Source organism: Sinohyriopsis cumingii, chromosome 12 (genome assembly GCF_028554795.1).
Source record: "Sinohyriopsis cumingii isolate HCF-2022 chromosome 12, ASM2855479v2, whole genome shotgun sequence".
Lineage (NCBI taxonomy): Eukaryota > Metazoa > Mollusca > Bivalvia > Unionida > Unionidae > Sinohyriopsis > Sinohyriopsis cumingii.
Window position 1 is genome coordinate 8,115,467 of NC_142972.1, and position 24,220 is coordinate 8,139,686.

Genomic DNA, 24,220 nt, shown 5'->3' on the forward strand with positions numbered 1-24,220 from the left:
AGCATGTCTGGCTTGATTGTGTTGATGTTCCTTGAGATCTAAAGCATGTCTGGCTTGATTGTGTTGATGTTCATTGAGATCTAAAGCATGTCTGGCTTGATGGTTTCTGTTTACCCATTTTATGTTGATGTTCATTGAGATCTAAAGCATGTCTGGCTTTATGGTTTCTGTTTACCCATTTTATGTTGATGTTCATTGGGATCTAAAGCATGTCTGGCTTGATTGTGTTGATGTTCATTGAGATCTAAAGCATGTCTGGCTTGATGGTTTCTGTTTACACATTTTATGTTGATGTTCCTTGAGATCTAAAGCATGTCTGGCTTGATGGTTTCTGTTTACACATTTTATGTTGATGTTCATTGAGATCTAAAGCATGTCTGGCTTGATTGTGTTGATGTTCCTTGAGATCTAAAGCATGTCTGGCTTGATTGTGTTGATGTTCCTTGAGATCTAAAGCGTGTCTGGCTTGATTGTGTTGATGTTTACACATTTTATGTTGCTCATAGGTGTGACTTACAATGTATTACCAGTGTTGCATTACACCAGTGTCAGTGTGAGCAAGGGACAGCCAAGTTATTAAACTTTAACTTGAATTATCTTAAGCAATGCAATAACGATTGAACAGGACCAAAAGAAATAAAGATACTAAGGTGTTTCTAAATATTGTGTTTGTTGGTCTTACCTTTTTATCTTATCTCCAACAGGAGACCATTAATACTGGCCGCCATGTATAGCCTATCTTGTACTGAAAAATGGCGTTAAACCCTATAACAACAACAACAACAACCAACAGGAGACAGCTGATTTTTAATCAAAGACTCTTACAATCATGGTCCACCTTACATTCCTTTAATACTTATAATACCTTGCATTAAACCCCAATATTTTGTATAAACTGTCCAAATTGCAACAGTAACCAATGAACAGCGTGTCATATATACATCTTAGCCTTAATCCAAGTACTCAGCCATGCATCATTGCACCAGTTGCAATGACTTCAGGAACAGTTCTTGTACCCAATAGACTGGTTGTGGCTAGTTTCTATAATGCATAGATGGAACATGTGAAATTTCATTTTGTCTTCAGTTATTAAACCAAAATCCTGTTCATTTTCAAAAATGGTAGATTTCAACTATAAAACAGTATGTGCAGTAGGTGGTCTTAAAAACAGTAGTTTGTCCTACCAGCAGTAGAATCATATGTATGTGAAAGGCATGTGAGCACTAATTATAGGTAACTTAAGAAATCTGTTCCCCATTCAAACTGTAAGTCACTTGCTTCCCTTTATACTCAAAAGTTTACAACCTTCAATAGAAAATATGACAAGTAGGCTATCTTCATAATGGTACCATGGTATACATGGTACCAAATATTAATAATTTATTCATCTTTTAACAAGTTTAAAATAAATTTCCATTTATTACAGCACAAGCAAATTATATATTTTTTCAACAAGTCCAATAGACAGGTCTCTTAAAATACAAGAGTGGCCCTGATATAAGATTTCTTTAGGACTACAATTTAGCATTACTACTGTTTTTCAGTATTTCTGCTTATGCTTTATCATTTTCAGTCCAGTATGGTCTGTGTTTGAATTTTAGTGTTTTATGTTTGTTTATTTATTTTACAAATTCAGCTAAGTCAGCTTGTTCAAGATACAACTGGCTAATTATATGCTTCTTAATTAGGCATAGAATATAAGCTTATATGATCATATATTGTACAAGTTGGATAATGAGTTTGGTCCATGCATAGTAAGGTGATAATACATTACATTGGCTGTTACCACTCCAGAAATTATTTTGATAGCTATTATTGTGTTGATGTGCACTTAAACTCTAATACTACTGTACATACAGTGGAACCCCGCTATAACGCGCCCCACCATATTTGACGACTGGTTTCACAAAACATTCGTTCCAGATGTTCGGGCTCATTTACGAAAACTCAAGCTGGAGGAAAAAGCTCTCCTCCTGCTGGATAATTGCCCTGCCCACCCCCCAGCGGAAAATCTTGTCAGCAGTGATGGCAAGATCAAAGTTTCGTACCTCCCGAAAAACACTACGTCAGAAATCCAGCCACTTGACCAAGGCATAATTTCCATATTTAAACAAAATTATCGCCGTGAAATGATAAAGGGAATGGTAGCAGATAATAACGCATCCGTCGACACATCATTGGCATTACTCAACTTAAAAGAAGTATGTCACCTTGGAGGTAAAGCCTGGGATGCTATCACTGCACGCTGCATTGAACGATGCTGGATAAAGGGTCTTGGGCCAGCTTTTACGCCCTCGACACAAAATGATAGTGACGATGAGCTTGAATTTACAGGATTCACTGAAGACGACGTACGTTTAGCAGAAGAAGCACTCAAAAAATACGAGCACAGTCATCATGATATCCTTAACTGGTATTCAGTAGATGACATCTGCCCTATATACGAACACATATCAGATGACGAAATTGTTACAAATGTCAGCAGGAAGAATGAAGCTGCACAATCAGAACCTGAAACCAGGACGATAATGATAACGATGACGATGGCACCCCAACTCCCCCACCAAAAGTGTCTGAAGCAGTAGTACATTTAGAAGCAAGTTTAAGGTGGCTGGAAACACAAGATGTTGACAGCGTCAAAGTCCTTCAATTAAGAAACATTCTTGACTTTGCTAGAACCCAACAGTTCGCAGCAAAGAAGCAAACGTCATTGGATATATTTTTCAAGAAATGATGAAATTTAAATTTGGAACCACACTGACTTTGCACTTTGCGCAACGATTAATTTAGCAGTTTTCACATGTTTCTTTTGATGTTCACAAAATCTGAAATAAAAGTTATTTGCACGCTGAAATCATGCGTTGATTGTTAATTATTCTTGCAGTTGTCGCATATGATAAAATTTTAGCGGTATGAAATTTGTACAGACACTGTATGTAGACCCGGGAATAGCTGCATGCAATGACTGTACGATATCAGACGGCAAGTAAATGGTTTCAATATTTTGTTCATCCTATATTTTACACGATGAATTCAGACTATTACAAAATTATTGAATATTTTAAATCTGTACGATTTTCAATGAAATTACATCCATTATGGATGAACTGCATGCCACGACGGCACGGTAGCATACGGTGTTGATACACTTTTCATGATATAGCGATAGTCTGGTATTATCGGTCAATCTGTATTATCGTTCAAACAAATAAAAATTAGTAAATGTTTTTAATGCACAGTAATAACCTATAAATATATTAGCCATCGATTATTTTGAATATATCTTAATTAATGCATTCCAGTTAATATTCATCTGATGATAAGCCGACTTTTGATCATTGTACATGTATACACGTATATGTTCTCGGAAAAAAAGTTAAATATTGTAAAACCCCGCATTAACGCGACCCCGCTTTTAACGCGATCCGATTTTATGGACCCCGATCATCGCGTTATAGCGGGGTTCCACTGTACCTGTATTTTGATCCGAATGGGTAAATATACTTAAATCATGAAAATGTACAGTTATGAATAAGATCCTTGCATACTATGATTTGCTGAACTTGTCAACACAGTAGCATCCGTAATCCGATTTTTGTCATTCTTGGTAAGGCTTGTATTGTCAAGATATCAAATGAATTTATGAGGAAGAGATCGATTTTACACGTTATTATCAGGAATACCATACCTACTGCTATTGCATTCTGGGAGGAAAACACCCCAGCCATATGAAGAAAATTCATCCTCCGATTAGGGTAAACCAGAAGATTCCAGAACACTGGATCACCTCTGGGACACCCCACATGTTCCTTCCCATGCCTGCTGCCCAACCCCCTTTTCTCAGTTGACTTGTTGTGATGTCTACATTATTTACATTGAAGATTTGTCATTGCTTTCTGGGTCACCCAGTGAATTTACTATTTCTTTGCAAAGGCTAGGAAAAGACTCCTGATTGAGTTTTATCTCATTTGATTTATGATCTCTTGAGAGTTGTTAGAATTTATTCCATACACAAGATATACAGATTAGCATTTTCCTTTTACACAGGTTCTTAGTGATTCAAATTTGGTTGTGCATTTACTAGATAAGAATAGGTATTTTGTTTAATTTTTCTTTATTCTTACACATACTGAGAAAAACTCATCTTTTTCCATTATGAATCATTTAATTCATGTTACCTTCATCATGAATTAAACTATCTTTGTATCTAGAAAACAGGCCACACACTACTTTTTAACTTCGTATAGTACCATTGGGATGATTCATTGGTCATATACTAAGTAACAGAAAATGGCGAAAACAACAAGCTACAGTAGGTAGATTTTAACAAAAAATTAAATTATCAAAGTTACAAAATGAAAAATGAACACCAACTTGTAGTATTATGACGTGAATCCATTATAATACTAAAAACTTATATTCAAGTCCAAAAGAATCAAATGTTATGAACGAGTTTCAATCCTTGAATGTACAGGTCTGCCAAAAGCACTGTTGTATCAAAATGTCATTGTACAGAACTTCTTTGAATAATTATTCATATTAGTACCAGAATAAAATTATAGTCCAATGAGCACCTTGTAGTTCCAATGACTAATATAAACAAATGTTTCCTTTCAGATAATATCTAAGCACCACATAAAATATAACTGTAGACTTGATGTTGCAACAACACAAGAAATAAAAATGAAAATATTGTTGTACTGGTGTAAGAGGTGAAACATGCATTTTACTGCTACTGCTAAATGACATACCCGTAATGCAATCTCCCACATGATAGAGAACCCACAGGACCTAACCTATCCAATGGGAAATAATTCATCTAAGAAAACACCTACCTGACCTGTCCAATGGGAAACAACCCCAAACAACAGATTTCACTATTATTATTATCATTATCACATCCCTCAAAAGCATTATTTACAGAACTCAAATGGTACACAATTTATGACAGGATAGATTTTCACAAGGCAGTTCTTTTATATAAAAGTCTACATGGAACTGCACCAGAGTATCTTCAGGACTTATTCAGGGCTTTTTCAACACAATACAGTTTGAGATCAATATCACATGGAAACCTTCTAGCACCAAAACCAAGAACAGAGCAATTTAAAAAGAGCTTCCAATACTCTGGTACAGTTCTGTGGAATAAGCTTCCACTACATGTAAAATCTGCTGAAAATATTAGAGTATTTAAGAAGAGATATCATGAGCATGTATGTGTTTCTAATAGATAATGGAATTTAGTATTTTAATACTAAACATCTTAAAATAAACAGTAATTATTGCTACCTTCACTATCATGTAATGTGCATTGTTATACTCTCCTTAAGAGGGCCTCAAGGGAGAATAGTCCTTGAGTAATGAGTCACCCTCTATAAATAAAGCATTATTATTATTATTATTATTATTATTGTTATTGTTATTATTATTATTATTATTATTATTAATTGTAAGCACCTAATTAAGCTCACATTTTATAGATCCTACACAATCTACACTCTTAATATCTTAATAATAGAACCTATACAGAATTTAGCTATAAACAATTACTACAATTTACAGTCATTAATAAAAGTTACAAAAATAATAGATATATATAACAATCTTGTGCTTACTTATCGAATACAGGTTCCTTTTCATTATCAGTCTTGGATAACTCACCTTGATATTTTACATTATTGTTAATAGCAATTGTAACCTACAAGAGCCCCTAGCTTTCATTAAGCCTGGTTGACTTGATTATTTTTTTCTGCACAAAGCTTTACATCCTTTCCTTTGTTGCATTAAATCTGTGAAAACACAGTAGTAAGGTGATTTCTTTCTGAAATTATTATATTAATGTAAATTTTAGTCAAACATTACCTTGTGTTTACTTTTAGTTACATAGAAGATCTTTTTTGTATAAAAATATACGTTTCAGTTTTCTTTCACAAAAAAAAAATGTGAAGGGTGAGGGTGAGTATGGTCACAGGAAATATCCAACACACACACCACTTGCTTATACAGCACATGCTGTGAGAGGATAGATAGTTGTCCTTTCTGCAGCCTTTGGTCAGATGAGGTCTGGGATTGTGCCAAGCATAGACCAGTAAAGTTTGGAAGAAGGTTCTTCCTTGTCACCTTTAGAATTTTCTGGGTTCTCATTTTCGAGTCTCATAGAAGTATTACTCAAGTCTCCCTGGAGACTCTTAGGTTAGTAGACCCCTTCCCATGGGAGGTTATAAATGGGTTGATAGTGAGTCACACCCACCAAAGAGGGAGAAGCAGCACCCTCTCTTGTCCAGAAGCAGAGGGTGAAGAGGAACAGTACCCTCTACTGGCCCACATGTCAGTGTGGTACAACCCATCCTATAAAGTTGGGAACAGCACCCTTTCAGTCCCCAAGGGCATACTGTCAACAATGGAACCTAGCTCCTCTTCTGCAAAGGAAGAGCTCTAAAATTTAAGTTAATTAAACCAGGGGAATGGTCTTCCTAGAGATCTGATTTGCCTCATGGGTCTTTGCCCAGTGACTGGACACTGGTTTGTGGAGCTCCTACAATATGGTGATAGGGATCAGTCAGATTCACCCCTCTCTCCAGACTGCTGTTTTATTCCACAGGGGACTGGGAATCAGCTGATAGAAGGTAATCATTGGCATCTCCCTCAACTCCATTATCCCTATAAATTCCTATTGGATGTTGGACCTTTCATGTGCAGCAAAATGATTGGCCCTTTCCCAGGTGCATGTCTTTTGGGATAGACATGATCTTGTCCCTGTTTTGAGACACTGAAAGTAAAGACCACGTTGTCAGCTTGTCTTTTTCTCTCTCTGCTGGGGACCTTGAATTCCACAGTAGACCTGTGTCTTGTAGACTCATAATAAACACCCCTATGAAACTTTGGGTGAAGCTTCCTTTGAGAACCTTACCTTCATGATGGTTATCTTGATCATCTAAGTGGTTGTGAGACAAAGGAGTAAGCTTCATGCCCTATCTATGGAGCAGAGATGTATAAGGTTCATTGGAAATTATGAGCCAGCTTCTATCTGCCAACCAGGTTTTTTAAATAACAAAAACACAAATTCTGTCATTTGTTCCACTTCCATTTGAGATCCCTAGTCTCAGTCATATCAGTGCAGGGGATAATCAAGATAGACTTTAGTGTCCACTTTGGGCTACATTTTTATTTGGCAGCCTCTAGAGAGAGAAGGAAGAGTAGGAAATGTCTATTCTTCTCCAATAATAGTTCAACTAATATTTCAGCTTCCACCATTTCTAGATGGATTGCATTAACTATCAAGAGATCTTACTAGTCCCTTACCAATAGGAACCTGTCTTTCATGAAAATCATAGCCCATTACATTCAAGCCATTGCTGCCTCATGGGTTAAAATGTTAAATATTAATTTAACTCATTTATCTTTGGAGGATTTGATGAAGGCCACATTATGACACTCTCATACTGCTTTCTCCTCCTTTTACCTGTGCTTGTTAACCCATCAAAGTGAAGGTATTTTCTCACTGAGCCCAGTCATCATTGCTCAAAAAGTGACCCATGCAGATTCCATCCTGCAGTAGCCTCCTGCTCTTCATTGAGGGTGAGTTATCCATGTGTTTCAGTGAGGGTGAGTTATTCCATGTGTTTCATTGAGGGTGAGTTATCCATGTGTTTCAATGAGGGGTGAGCTATCCATGTGTTTCAATGAGGGTGAATTATCCATGTGTTTCAATGAGGGTGAGTTATCTATGTGTTTCAATGAGGGTGAGTTATCCATGTGTTTCAGTGAGGGTAAGTTATCCATGTGTTTCAGTGAGGGTGAGTTATCCATGTGTTTCAATGAGGGTCAGTTATCCATGTGTTTCAGTGAGGGTGAGCTATCCATGTGTTTCATTGAGGGTGAGTTATTCCATGTGTTTCAAAATGAGGGTGAGTTATCCATCTGTTTTTTCTTATTTGCCAGTTGTGGAGTCATCAGCCTCCCACCAAACTGATAAATTCAGCTATGCAGTTGCAACAGGTATGGTATTACAGATTTTAAAATGTAGTATTTTCGAAGGGAACTAATTTGTATTATGTAATACTGTCACTATTGCCAGAATCCTGTCACTATTACCAGGATCTCTCACTGACCCACCTCACACTGATGTCCCTCTAAGTCATGCTCCTCCCTTGAAAAGAATCAAGTGGCAATATGCATGGGCAAGAATGTGCAGGGTGTGCAAAGAGATGGTCCATAGTTCTGGTATCTTTTGGTTAAGCATACTGGGAGGACAAGCATTTTGAAATATGGTCAGGGTATTTTCCTCCAAGGAAAAGTACCAGCTATGCAATAGCAACAGGTTAGTGGTACATCATTTAAGTTAGTTTTACGCCCCCCCCATCCCCTCCCTACATATTAATGAGGTGTCTAATACTAACCCTTGTACAAACCATGAGGCCCTTGATACAAAGTAACATTTTTATATCCAGATAGATACACATATATACTCACAGCAAAGATCCAGATCTGCCATAACATAATGTGCCTGCAGATCAGGGTCTTTGTTATTTGTTTTACTGATTACTCCTTATAAACTGCACAGACCCAGGTCTGCCAGCACATTGTGTGACAGATGATCTGGATCTTTGCAGTTTGCAGCTGGACTCGACTTATGAATATATACAGTATACATAGCAGAGTGGTATACCATACATGAGTATATACAGTATACATAGCAGAGTGGTATACCATACATGAGTATATACAGTATACATAGCAGAGTGGTATACCATACATGAGTATATACAGTATACATAGCAGAGTGGTATACCATACATGAGTATATACAGTATACATAGCAGAGTGGTATACCATACATGAGATGGAACCAGAACATCAGAGTAGATTTACAAATTTAGATAAGTAAATTGGCTTCTAAACCAGTAGATTTTTTTATCAATGTACATTTAACATTTCAAGTGGTTTAAAAAGAAAAAAGTGGATTTTAGTTTTTTTCTTATAATATATACTCTGCATAATAAAACAGTCTATTTGAACAGGAATCAGATTCTGACAGTAAATGTTACAGTAATAATGAATGAACACCAGTCAGTGTATTGTTCACTGCGAAGTTTTTGTTTTACAAAAAATCTGCATTCACTTTTAGTTTCCTTCACTGACTGGATTTTGTAGTGTAAGAATGGACTATGTAAAAAAAATCATTTTGTAATTTTTTAAATAATGTTAAAATTTTTTTTTACAAAACTTTAGTATCCAACTATAAATCAGTATTCGTTGTAGACAGCTTTTAAAATGACCTTTTTGCCCTACCATCATTAGAATCACATATATGGCATATGCAACAATATATTTAATTCTTTCCTTTCTCTCCCTCCCATGGACATACATATAAAACCACAACGTTAATATACATGTAGTTAGTGCCAAATAGACGGATAGTACAGTTTGTTAATCATGAATACAAACACAATTTTTTTCATTCTCATTTTAACTACATCTCTAAAGCCACTGAATATATTGAATTTAGAAGAAAAAAATTGAGTGGTCATTTCTAATCTCTACTAGAATATATTCCAGAGCATTGGAAAGTTTTTTTGAGTAATTATTTATTTGATTTGAGTTTTTACCATTTGGTGCACATGGATCTTGATATTTCATTGTCTGAGGTTCTTACCACATGACATGTATTTCTGACCTGTATTTGATCAAACTCTGTAAGTAGGCTGTTATTATCAAGATGTTGGGTGTCTTATTATGAGTGAGACCAGTGTGTATATTTATGAGGTAATCTTACATCTGACATACTGAGATTTTACCACTCCAAAAAGTAAATTTTTTTAAATTGGATTTGGATCAGAAAAATATGCTAATTTGATAATTATAAAAATATGCTAATTTGATAATTGTAAAAATATGCTAATTTGATAAAGGTGTCAGTTCATTATGATGTTTAGCAAGATTCATGCATATCAGTGATATAATCTTGTATTGTATCTGATTAGCCATATTGGGATCTGTACATATTAATATGACGATCTTACATTTGATTGGCTGTATCAATCATTGGGCATTTTCAGTAACAATAAATTAGATCTGTACATATTAATGTGATGATCTTACATTTGACTGGCTGTATCAACCATTGGGCATTTTCAGTAATAATAAATTAGATCTGTACATATTAATGTGATGATCTTACATTTGACTGGCTGTATCAACCATTGGGCATTTTCAGTAATAATAAATTAGATCTGTACATATTAATGTGATGATCTTACATTTGATTGGCTGTATCAGCCATTGGGCATTTTCAGTAATAATAAATTAGATCTGTGCATATTAATGAGATAATCTTACATTTGATTGGCTGTATCAATCATTGGGCATTTTCATTAATAATAAATTAGATCTGTGCATATTAATGAGATAATCTTACATTTGATTGGCTGTATCAATCATTGGGCATTTTCATTAATAATAAATTAGATCTGTGCATATTAATGAGATAATCTTACATTTGATTGGCTGTATCAATCATTGGGCATTTTCAGTAATAATAAATTAGATCTGTGCATATTAATGTGATGATCTTACATTTGACTGGCTGTATCAACCATTGGGCATTTTCAGTAATAATAAATTAGATCTGTACATATTAATGTGATGATCTTACATTTGATTGGCTGTATCAACCGTTGGGCATCTTCATTAATAATAAATTAGATCTGTACATATTAATGAGATAATCTTACATTTGATTGGCTGTATCAACCATTGGGCATTTTCATTAATAATAAATTAGATCTGTACATATTAGTGAGATAATCTTTAACATCTGATTGGCAGAAGCTGTTATCTCTCGAGAACATGGATACAATATTTCAAACCCATTTCTGATAAGACTTCGTAAATAGGTTTTTTTGATGATCATAGTTTGATTATTATGAGCAAGAGAAATGAAATTTGCCTTTATGGTTGGAAATAATTTTTTATTAAAATATAATAAAGTATGCAAAATCGAAAATGATATAAAATTTGAGAAATAATTAAAATTTAGTTTTGTTCTTGCAATTCTACATAAGCCTGCTCAGTAAAAATGGTCAACTTTCAAGTTATTTATGGCAGGTAAGCAATTAGACCTTTCGTTTATTACATTAATGTGAAAATATTTGCACAATCTGTTTTCTGATAAACAGTGTTCTTAATTTGCAAGAATTGTACATTTATGTTGGTGATTTACAGTAGTAGGTCAGTATCTAAATTAATCTTTTATATTGATATCAGAATTAAACCATATTTTCTCTTTGTTTTCTTCCTAGGATTCCTTCTTCTGTCTGTCTGGGCCTGGACTATGCTTTATATTGATATCAGAATTAAACCATATTTTCTCTTTGTTTTCTCCCAGGATTCCTTCTTCTGTCTGTCTGGGCCTGGACTATACTTTGTGCTCCTGACATATTTTCATGGAACTTTGCTTTCATGGTGGTCAATGTCCTGCAGACGCTTTTCTTGATGTACCACATAAGGCCCATCAAGTTCACTGGGGAGCTTGAAAATCTTTATGTCACCATGTTTGAACCAATGAAAGTTTCAAGGTAATACATTAGCATCTCATTCTAGCAAACAAGGTTAAATAACTGGTGGCTGAAACTAGCTAGCTAATTCAATGACCTAATTGTTTTAGTTCATGGATAACTTTAAGATGGTCATTTTAAGCATACTTGGTCATAAAGCCAAGTGGACTTATGGTATGGCTCCACATTCGATGTACATCTTCCATCATGTGTCATCCATCCATATTAGTATTATTAGTTCTGTCACAAAAAAACACGGGCCAATTTTTTTCATTAAACTTGTTAGGAATGTTTCTAGGGGTTTCCTAAGCAACAGTGTGGCTTTCCTAGCAACCAAGTTATAAAACTTTTTCTTACCTTGTTAGGAATGTCCCATTTGATATGCACTATCAAAGTAGGGTATGGAATGACTACCCTGACCGCGGTGTGGCTTCCTTAACAACTGGTTTGCAAATGTATTTTTGACTAATACTCCCAAATAGCTGAACTAATTACAACCAGACTTTGTAGGAATGTTTCTCAGGACATACTTCATCAAAAAGATGTCTGGAGTGGCTTCTGTAGCAACTATATGAAACACATTTTCAGCTTCTTCTCCTGAAAGGCTGAGCCAGTTCTCTTCAAATTTGATAGAAATGCAGGGCTTCAGACTAGGATTTTTATTTCACCAGATCACTATAATAAATATTTTACTGATCCTGTATAAATTTCACTTAACCTGCTAAAATATAAACAAAATCCAATTCAGGTTTTAAGTCTGCATTGAGTAATTATTGGCATCAACTTGAGGCAATAACAATTGTATTTCACCAACAAGACTTGTAAAACGTTGAACATTCATGCTCAAACTTCTTCAAGGCGTTCATGTAAGTTGAAAGTTCTTGCTGAAAGTTCTTCAAGGTGCTCATGTAAGTTGAAAGTTCATGCTCTGTCTTATCATCATATAATTTCTGCCATTACTGGCCTCTGCCATATAATTTCTGCTGTTACGGGCCTCTGCCATATAATTTCTGCCACTACAGGCCTCTGCCATAGAATTTCTGTCATAACAGGCCTCTATCTTAATATTTCTGCATTACAGGCCTCTGCCATTTAATTTCTGCCAGTACAGGCCTCTGCCATATAATTTCTACCATTACAGGCCTCTGCCATATAATTTCTGCCATTACAGGCCTGTCATATAATTTCTGCCATTACAGGCCTCTGTCATATAATTTCTGCCATTACAGGCATCTGTCATCTAATTTCTGCCATTACAGGCCTCTGCCATATAATTTCTGCCATTACAGGCCTTTGCCATATAATTTGTGCCATTACAGGCCTCTGTCATCTAATTTGTGCCATTACAGGCCTCTGTCATCTAATTTGTGCCATTACAGGCCTCTGTCATCTAATTTCTGCCATTACAGGCCTCTGTCATCTAATTTCTGCCATTACAGGCCTCTGTCATATAATTTCTGCCATTACAGACCTCTGTCATATAATTTCTGCCATTACAGGCCTCTGTCATATAATTTCTGCCATTACAGGCCTCTGTCATATAATTTCTGCCATTACAGGCCTCTGTGCACTTTGCGAATACTTCCACATGTTTACAAATGCCATTGCACAATCTGTTGAATATGGAGTTGTTTTTATGTGTTATCTAATATTGTAAAGCACTTAGAGCTTCTCAAGATTATGTGCTTTTACTATGTCCATATTATTATTTTTATTATTGTTATTATTATTATTATTATTATTATTATTATTATTATTATTATTGTTGTTGTTGTTCTTGCTGTTATTGTTATTATTATTATTATTATTGTTATTATTGATATTATTAGCAATGATTTAAATATTAAAACACATTGTTTGGTAATATTCTGGATCATTCATTGGGTCAATGAATGTGACCTTTTTATACTGGTTAATACAAGTTTGCCATTAAATATGACCTTTGTGAAAAAGAGAAAAACCTTCAAACAACTTTGCAGAAAAAGCTCCAAGTAGAAATTAACATTTGACAGAAATCATCCAGACTTTTCAGGTTTATGCATATGATAAATCACAGTGACATTTCAGGTTTATGCAAATGATAAATCACACTGACCTTTCAGGTTTATGCAGATGAGAAATCATCCTGAACTTTCAGGTGTTTGTGGTTGAGAAATCTTCCTGACCTTTCAGGTTTATGCAGATGAGAAATCATACAGTCCTTTCAGATTAAGCAAATGAGAAATCATAATGACCTTTCAGGTTTATGCAGATGAGAAATCATCCTGATGTTTCTGGTGTATGCAGTTGAGAAATCATCCTGACCTTTCAAGTTTTTTCAGATGAGAAATAATCCTGAACTTTCAGGTGTATGTGGTTGAGAAATCATCCTGACCTTCCAGGTTTATGCAGATGAGAAATCATCCTGAACTTTCAGGTTTATGCAGTTGAGAAATCATCCTGACCTTTCAGGTTTATGCAGATGAGAAATCATACAGTCCTTTCAGATTAAGCAAATGAGAAATCATAATGACCTTTCAGGTTTATGCAGATGAGAATTCATCTTGATGTTTCTGGTGTATGCAGTTGAGAAATCATCCTGACCTTTAAGGTTTAAGCAGATGAGAAATCATCCTGAACTTTCAGGTGTATGCGGTTGAGAAATCATCCTGACCTTTCAGGTTTATGCAGATGAGAAATCATCCTGACCTTTCAGATTTATGCAGATGAGAAATCATTCTGACCTTTAAGGCTTATGCAGTTGAGAAATCATCCTGACATTTCAGGTTTATGCAGATGATAAATCACACTGACCTTTCAGGTGTATGCAGATGAGAAATCATCCTGAACTTTAAGGTTTATGCAGATGAGAAATTATCCTGACCTTTCAGGTTTATGCAGTTGATGCCAATCTGTCATCATTTTAGCTTCTTTTACTAAACTTAGATAAACCTTTAATACTCTTCATCTCATATATGGCTGTCATTGCTAAAAATAGAATAACTTCATCTCAGAAACTAAAGGGCAAAATTTGACAACATCCTGGTATAAAGGCCTGGTCAAAATGGACAGGTCATCTGGTTATGTCCTCAAATATTGATGCAGATTAAAAGTAACAGAGAAGCTTTAAAAAGTTGTTTTCAGATGCTTTAAACAGCATTGGAAGCATCCTTGTGACCCAGTTTTCTCAACCAACAGCTCCTGCATTTTGCTGTTCAGCAGATGTCAGCAAAGATGGCACTCTACAGTTTCGTATTTTGCAAAAGGGTTAGGATTTGAAAGAAAAAGAATTTCCCCGGCTTTCCTCACTGGTTATACTGGCTATTTAAAAAAGACCTTGTATATCTTAGGTATAATTCAAAGAACCTTTAATTCCCTTTATTTTGATGTATGATTGATGGGTGTACTATGGATTATAGAGTATACAGCTTGGCCTTACTTCAGATGTGCACCTTTCAAAAAAGTGCTAGCTCTACTTGGTCATTTTCACTTCCTGAACTTCAGAGGTCAATTGTATAAAAAAGAGCTGATAACTTCTTTTACATTTTATATATTTGGTAATTCATTCATTGCACTTTCAGAAGCTGGTATTGTCTAGTCTGGCAAATTTCTTTTTCCCTATTTTAATAGCTGCTGTGTATAGTGTACTTTAGACTAATTCAGGCTGATTTTTTAGCACAAGGGAGCAGTCATTTTAGTTAGCAGTGTGCTTAAATCATGTAAAATTTCCAAAAGTACAATATCCAAAGAAATATCATCCACATTGCATTAATGTAGCATAGAGGTATGCTAACATTCTCTCCATTGTGCATGTTTTAAATGTGAACTACTTCACCTTACATACATCACTCTCTCAAAAGTACATACTAACTGGTGAGCGCCCCCAAAGCGAATAATCTAGGGTCCATTTTGGTTTCTTGATTTATTTTGCTTCTACTTCATTTGACGGCTTTCTTTCATTATCCCTCTCCATTTACACCCCCTCCTTGTGATTAAAAAACCCACTTGCCATATGTAACAAAATTTCAAATTTTTGTTTGAATGACAGTCAGTTATGTCAACAAGGAGTTGATAAAACTTAAGTTATCTTGCCCTTTCTTGATTTAGATTTGGTTATTTTACAGGTCTTCATGTTCAGATCTACTGTTATGTTAAGTTTGTACATTTTGTAGATTGTGTCATGTTTTTGGAATACATTTTGGCTTCTTATATGACCTTGAAATGTATGACATTCGATCCTCACCCCACCTTGATGGTCAACCTCACCCCCTTTTTTCAAAGATAAGTAGATAAAAATGTTATTGCACTGAAACCGGTCTTACAGGGACACACACACACACACACGATAAATTATGGTCTTTCTTGACAGATGGTCTTTCAAATGAGGTAATTAATTTCTGTTTCAGAAAACTATTTAAGAAGCTAGTGTGCCCAGACTTCTGTTCAGTTGGGATGCTGCATGAGGCAGAGCCCTATGCTATTTATGGTGTCAGTAGGACTGAACGCCTTGGGCTGCTCTTAACTGGAATGTAAGTCATACAGTTTATTCTAATTTTATATATAGCATTTCTACAACTTAGCTTTTTCATCTTTGATACTGATACAAGTTGATATATGATGAAATTTAATTCTTATTCTTGTGGGTGACTTAATTTTAAGTTAAGTATATATTATATATAAGTCAGAATAAGTTATTTCCATGTAAAAGATTGGTCACTTCTAGAATGTAATTTAGTTGATTGTTAAGGTAATGTATTAGACTGGTCACTTATAGAATGCAATTCAATTGATTGCAAAGGCCATGTATTAATTTGCATCTGCCAGGTGTTTTTAGAATAAAACAGGGTAATACCTTTAATTAAATTGCATCTGCCAGGTGTTTTTAGAATAAAACAGGGTAATACCTTCAATTAAATTGCATCTGCCAGGTGTTTTTAGAATAAAACAGGGTAATACCTTTAATTAAATTGTATCTGCCAGGTGTTTTTAGAATGAAACAGGATAATACCTATAATTAAAAAGTGTTTATGTCATCTTCTAGTTTCTGCATTGTTTCTGAAGGTTGCTAGATGGCAACCTGTTAACAGTTCTTACTTACAGATTCTGAATTTTTAGTACCAAATGCAACATTTTAATCGCAAACATAGAGCACTGTGTACACACTTTCTCAGCATGAAAATACAAGTCATTTATCCAGGTCTCTCCCAGCTTTCTAGGTACAGGTCCTTGGTTCATAACTTAAAAACTGTGTATAGCCGAACCCAACTTACTTATCATAACAAATGGAACTACTTGTCGATTAATAGGCATATCATTATCTCCTCCTCCCACCATTGGTAGGATTATTTGTCTGTTGATTATGTCAGATATGTACAAATTTTGATTTATTCATTTTGCAGGATGAAGGTGTACAGCAATAAAAACATACTTCACTGCATCAGAGAGTACGAGTTTATAGACTCGCCAGAGTTTGAGTCCAGCATGACAGGGGAGGAAAAATACCAGGTAAAAAGAGTTTGAGTCCAGTATGACTGGGGAGGAAAAATACCGAGTAAAAAGAGTTTGAGGAGTATGACTGGGGAGTAAAATACAAGGTAAAAGAGTTTGAGTCCATTATGACTGGGGAGAAAATACAAGGTAAAAAGAGTTTGAGTCCAGTATGACTGGGGAGAAAAATACCAGGTAAAACAAAGACATCATTGTTGACACTTGTCTACTTAAAGTCGATGTAAAAAAACGTGCTTGAGATTTTATGCTAAGAGTCATCGCCCATATGTACATTTAGTACTTCATATTGATGTCAGATTTTGTTTTGTTGGAAGGCTGCTTCTTAATATGGCTTTTTTGCTGTGCTTTATTGTTTAAATGTTTAGATCTTCTTTCCAGTTGGTTCCATATAGCCAGTATTGTGCTGACATGTTTTTATACCCATAATCCCTTAGGCCTTGATCTGTTTGAAACAAAAAAATTAACATTTCTGTAAAAAGGTACTGGTCTGCTTTGAAAGTTGCTTGCATCAGACTGCCAGTCTTTTGTCAACTTAAGTACTGAAATTGAGTCTACAAACAGACATAAAGTTCACACACATTCCTCATGATGTCTTTTGTGAAATCACACTTAACATGGTGTTACAACTCTTTGGTCTTTAACTAAACACAGAAAAGAGCGAAAACCAACAAGCATTGTAAAATTTGACAGATAATTCATTTCCCTAGAATACAAAGTGAACATTTAAGAAGAACGTACATTATTGTGAATCAAATCCCAAATAGTCCTAAACGTTCTGTCACCTAGTCCAAATGTATGAAGTTCCAATTGAATTTTCAGTGGTGTTCCTTAAAAATTCCAATATTGAATGTGTTGATGTGTCTGTAGTCTCAAATAGGCTAATGTGCCAATAGCCTGGAATGCAACAATGTGTTAACTGTCTTTTGATGTATCACCATAATATAATCCAAAATGTCCTTGTCTGAATTCACTATAATTCCAAATTAATGATTTTGTCCTTGAATATTATTGAACACTTTGTAATTCCCATGAGTAATAAATAAATCCACCATAATTAAAAACTGAACACAACAATAAGACTGATTCTGTTTTGGATGTTAAGGCAAGAGTAAATAATCCTAGTGTAAAATTTACATACCCTCTAGTTGACCTAACTTGAAGTTACCATTTTCTGGGAATACTCATATAAATTTAATAGGAAATTTTCTTCTGGACGTTTCTAAGGTTAGAATCAAAACTGTATCTTTAATTTAAACTGAATAAACATGTTTACAATTAATGATCTGAATATTTAATCAATACTCATAGAGAAATAATAGCTATATATTATATTGTTTACAGAATAAATGCCACTTATAAGGTTGACAATTTACTTGATTTTGGATAAAGATCTAGTCCAAATTACAGATATAACATGTAATCAATGATAAAAGCCAACAAACAGTACATATTGAATATACATGAAAATGGAAAATACCAGTCATTGTCACCAGAGAACAACATTCATAAAGGATTTCTTCTCAGCTAAACCCCATCTTATAAAAAATGTGTTGGAAAGTGCTGGTGCAGACTTAATCATTAGGTGAGGCTTTCTCACAATACAATTTTTTATTTAAATTGTGGGATTGGCTTGCTGGTGCGGACTTGATCATTAGGTGAGTGTTTCTCACAATACAATTTTTTATTTAAATTGTGGGATTGGCTTGCTGGTGCGGACTTGATCATTAGGTGAGTGTTTCTCACGTTACAATTTTTTATTTGTGGGATTGGCTTGCTGGTGCGGACTTGATCATTAGGTGAGTGTTTCTCACATTACAGTTTTTTATTTAAATTGTGGGACTGGCTTTTCATCAATGATAGGTCTGTCATGAAACATGGACTTACCATCAAGCAAGGGCCTGTCATTAAGGATAGACCTATCAACAAACATGCATATACCAAGAGCTTACAAACATGGGCTTTCCATCAAGCATAGACCTGTCATCAAACATGGGCTTACTATAGGCTTACAGACATTGACTTACCATGATGCACTGACCTTGCATCAAGCATGGGCCCATCTTCAAGCTTAGACCTATCATCAGACATGGGCTTATTATCAAACATGGGCTTATCATCAAACATGGGCTTATTATCAAGAATTGTTGAACAAATGTATCAACCATATCAATTCCCTATGATGAATTACAGTAGTAACAAAACAGGTCAGGGACTGGGGGTTGTCTAGATCCTCCCAGCAGATGGGCGGTAGCCTCCACATCTTTCAGTCATCACTTTCTAACAGTTAGTGTTTCATCGGAAGTGAAGGCAGCCCTCTGTGTGATACCAGTCTGACAGGAAGTGAAGGCAGCCCTCTGTGTGATACCAGTCTGACAGGAAGTGAAGGCAGCCCTCTATGTGATACCAGTCTGACATATCCCAAAACCACAGATAAATCTCCTGAAGTTCATTAGCACTTCTAAGTCCTCCACAGCTAAGTTATTAGAAAAGATGTCAACATTACTAAAATGAGATAACTAGATATTCTGGTTTCAAGACACTAACAAGCCAAGTGTTTGTTACTACCTAAGTGTCTATACACTTTGACCTATCTGAACACAATAAAATATGTATTATTTGTCAGATAGTATAAATCCTCTAATCTGATACAAAGCTCTCTAGTAGCAATGTTAATCAGAAAGATAGAGATTTTGATTGGATTTACAAATTACATACTCTGCATCTGGTAAGGATCAACATCTCTGTTAAAATTTGAAACCAGGCATTTCAAACATTCAGTTTTCAGTCAGTTCATTGTGTTGCTGACATACAGTTTTCATAGTCAGTCCAGTGTGTTACCAACATAGTTTTCACACAGTCAATCCAGTGCATTACCAACATACAGTTTTCACACAGTCAGTACAATGTGTTACCTTCATCCAGTTTTCATAGTCAGTCCAGTTTGTTACCAACATACAGTTTTCATACAGTCAATCCAGTGCATTACCAACATACAGTTTTCACACAGTCAGTAAAATGTGTTACCTTCGTCCAGTTTTCATAGTCCAGTTTGTTACCAACATACAGTTTTCATACAGTCAGTCCAGTGCATTACCAACATACAGTTTTCACACAGTCAATCCAGTGCATTACCAACATACAGTTTTCACACAGTCAATCCAGTGCATTACCAACATAGTTTTCACACAGTCAGAACAATGTGTTACCTTCATCCAGTTTTCATAGTCAGTCCAGTTTGTTACCAACATACAGTTTTCACAGTTTAATATGTTACTGACATACAGTTTTCACACAGTTTAATATGTTACTGACTTACAGTTTTCACACAGTCAGTACAATTTGTTACCAACATACAGTTTTCACACGGTCAATCCAGTGCATTACCAACATACAGTTTTCATAGTCAATCCAGTGCATTACCAACATACAGTTTTCACACAGTTTAATATGTTACTGACATACAGTTTTCACACAGTCTGTCCAATGTGTTATTGACATAGTTTTCACTTAATACATGTTGGGCCAAAATGTGTTGATTAATTTAGTTTCCTTTTCAGATTGTATTAAAAGGAATGCTTGTTAAATATTTTGTAATTTACATTATCAACTTTTGTATTTCTAAAATAACTGGTTGAATAAGTGTCTTTCCGAAGTAAGTAAAAATGTTTACTAAATGAGATAGTGATTTTTCAGAGATTTTTCACTCTGACTTTGGTATCATCAAAGTGATTTAATAATAAATCAAATAAGATATGATGTTCAGAAGTGTTTGTAATCATGAGTGTCCTTTGTTTCAGGTGTCCATAATAGCTGATTGTACTTGTCGATATGTATACTGGCCACGCCAGAGTCTTGAATACCTGTTACTCAAGGAACCATTCCTTGCCACAGTCATGAACACCATGATGGGATATGACATCACAAACAAACTGTATGCATTGAATGATCGGGTGAGTCAGCAAAACTATCGTTCTTTTATACAATTTAAGATGAAGGCCAAATAAAAAATTAATTCTATTAAATAACAAAAAAAAAGAATGATAAAAACTAAAAAACTATTAAATTTTATGTTCTTTCAGCTTTTTCCCTCCTATAGAGGGGAATTTACAAATATATAGGGATTCCTTTTGCATCTACTTGCACTGTCTTTTTTTATTCATAAGACCTAGCTTTAAATACAGCCGGTATCATACTGCCATAAGCCTTATTGTTATGTACAGCTAGTATCATACCTAGCATAAGACTTATTGTTATGTACAGCCAATATCATACCTGCCATAAGCATTATTGTTATGTACAGCCAGTATCATACTTGCCATAAGACTTATTGTTATGTACAGCCAGTATCATACCTGCCATAAGACTTATTGTTATGTACAGCCAGTATCATACTTGCCATAAGACTTATTGTTATCTACAGCCAGTATCATACCTGCCATAAGCCTTATTGTTACGTACAGCCAGTATCATACCTGGCATAAGCCTTATTGTTATGTACAGCCAGTATCATACCTGCCATAAGCATTATTGTTATGTACAGCCAGTATCATACCTGGCATAAGCCTTATTGTTATGTACAGCCAGTATCATACCTGCCATAAGCATTATTGTTATGTACAGCCAGCATCATACTTGCCATAAGACTTATTGTTATGTACAGCCAGTATCATACCGGCCATAAGACTTATTGTTATGTACAGCCAGTATCATGCCTGCCATAAGACTTATTGTTATGTACAGCCATTATCATACCTGACATAACTTGATGTGTCATTCAAAAATCTATATTTTTGACTACCAAAGCCCACAGAATGATCTGAGAACTATGGTTTTCAGTAATCCTGAAGAAAAAAGTCCCAGAAGGATAGAGACTTCTTTTTTTCTCTGTCTTACAGAAAGTGCCTCTCCTATTGGTGCCAGACTAAACCTAATGTATGACTTGGCATAACTGTCTGTGGCTGAGTCCTTTCTATCATAAAATAAGGCTACTGGTTTCAGTTTTGGGATCTCCCTCATCTAGTACGGTCCCCCATTTTCTTCCACTGGCTAAATCTGGTGTACTTAAACGAAGAGGTTCAGAGAGAGGGATGAAATGTTGAAGGACATATCTAATTATTGACCTTTAATACCTAAACAGGTTGCATACCCTCACATCCATATCTTTCACACAAGAAGTATATCTAGCTTTACTTGGATCTTGAGATCTTGCAATTTTTAGTATGCCATTCAGCCTAGCCTCCACACCCAGAGCTTTTTATTCGGGTCATGGGAGTAGTTGATACCTGTTTAAGGTCAGTAGGAATCCCAATCCTCCAGTATTTCAAAAGATTGGTTGCTTCACAGTGGCCATCCCTTGGACTAGATCTATCCTGGTCCATAGTTAGCAGACTGGGCCTGCTGCCAAACCGAGAGAAATCAGAACTCACTCCTTCTCAGGATTTTATCTATGTGGGGATGAATTTCCTCACAGACAGAAGATTAGTATGTTTCTCTTGGAACAGAGTAGATATTGGCTTCCAGGTAGTTAGAGATCTCATTGGCTTCCAGGTAGCTAGGAATCTGATTGGTTTCCAGGTAGCTAGGGGTCTCATTGGCTTTCAGTTAGCTAGGGGTCTTATTGGCTTCCAGGTAGCTAGGAGTCTTATTGGCCTCCTACTAGCTAGAGATCTCATTGGCTTTCAAGTAGCTAAGGGTCTTATTGGCTTCTAGGTAGCTAATGGTCTTATTGGCTTCCAGGTAGCTAGGGGTCTTATTGGCTTCCAGGTAGCTAAGGGTCTTATTGTCTTCCAGGTAGCTAGGGGTCTTGTTGGCTTCCAGGTAGCTAGGGGTCTCATTGGCTTCCAGGTAGCTTGGGGTCTTATTGGCTTCCAGGCAGCTAGAGATCTCATTGGGTTCCAGGTAGCTTGAGGTCTTATTGGCTTCTAGGTAGCTAAGGGTCTTATTGGCTTTTAGGTAGCTAAGGGTCTTATTGGCTTTCAGGTAGCTAGGGGTCGTATTGGCTTCTAGGTAGCTAGGGGTCTTATTGGCTTCAAGGTAGCTAAGGGTCTTATTGGCTTCCAGGTAGCTAGGGGTCTTATTGGCTTCCAGGTAGCTATAGTTAAGGTCTTATTGGCTTCCAGGTAGCTAGGGGTCTTATTGGCTTCTAGGTAGCTAAGGGTCTTATTGGCTTCCAGGTAGCTAGGGGTCTTATTGGCTTCCAGGTAGCTAGGGGTCTTATTGGCTTCTAGGTAGCTAAGGGTTTTATTGGCTTCCAGGTAGCTAGGGATCACATTGGCTTCCAGGTAGCTAGGGGTCTTATTGGCTTCTAGGTAGCTAAGGGTCTTATTGGCTTCCAGGTAGCTTGGGGTCTTATTGGCTTCCAGGTAGCTAGGGTTCTTATTGGCTTCCAGGTAGCTAGGGGTCATATTGGCTTCCAGGTAGCTTGGAGTCTTATTGGCTTCTAGGTAGGTAAGGGTCTTACTGACTTCCAGGTAGGTAGGAGTCTTATTGGCCTCCTAATAGCTTGAGATCTCATTGGCTTCCAGGTAGCTTGGGGTCATATTGGCTTCCAGGTAGCTAGAGGTCATATTGGCTTCCAGGTAGCTAGGGGTCTCATTGGCTTCCAGGTAGCTTGGGGTCTTATTGGCTTCCAGGTAGCTAGAGATCGCATTGGCTTCCAGGTAGCTTGGGGTCTTATTGGCTTCCAGGTAGCTAGGGGTCTCATTGGCTTCCAGGTAGCTTGGGGACTTATTGGCTTCTAGGTAGCTAGTGGTCTTATTGGCTTCCAGGTAGCCAGGGGTCTAATTGGCTTTCAGGTAGTTTGGGGTCTTATTGGCTTCCAGGTAGCTAGAGGTCATATTGGCTTCCAGGTAGCTAGGGGTCTCATTGGTTTCCCGGTAGCTGAGGGTCTTATTGGCTTCCTGGTAGCTAGGAGTCTTATTGGCTTCCAGGTAGCTAGAGGTCTCATTGGCTTCCAGGTAGCTTGGGGTCATATTGGCTTCCAGGTAGCTAGGAGTCTTATTGGCTTCTAGGTAGCTAGGGGTCTCATTGGCTTCCAGGTAGAATGGGGTCTTATTGGCGTACAAGTCATTAGGAGGCTCATTGGCATTATGAACTTGCTTGTGGGTAATAGGGGTTCATTATCTTTGTTGATTTGCATCCACGTAACTAGGGGTCTCATCTTTGTGGACTTTCTTCCA

General features: G+C 36.2%; 1 protein-coding gene across 5 annotated transcripts in view; it reads left to right on the top strand.

Annotated features, from left to right (window-relative positions):
* LOC149785973 (popeye domain-containing protein 3-like) overlaps window positions 1-24,220 on the top strand; it is a 98,323-nt gene that overhangs the window by 12,937 nt on the left and 61,166 nt on the right. For all 5 annotated transcript variants that reach the window (XR_016424849.1, XM_089976235.1, XM_089976234.1 and 2 more), the window contains exons 3-6: window positions 11,387-11,576; window positions 15,941-16,063; window positions 16,934-17,039; window positions 20,840-20,992. Coding sequence is in view for 4 of the 5 variants with exons in the window: in XM_089976235.1 (XP_089832361.1) it covers window positions 11,387-11,576; window positions 15,941-16,063; window positions 16,934-17,039; window positions 20,840-20,992 (572 nt within the window). In the remaining variant the exon portion in view is untranslated. The remainder of the gene's footprint in view (window positions 1-11,386; window positions 11,577-15,940; window positions 16,064-16,933; window positions 17,040-20,839; window positions 20,993-24,220) is intronic.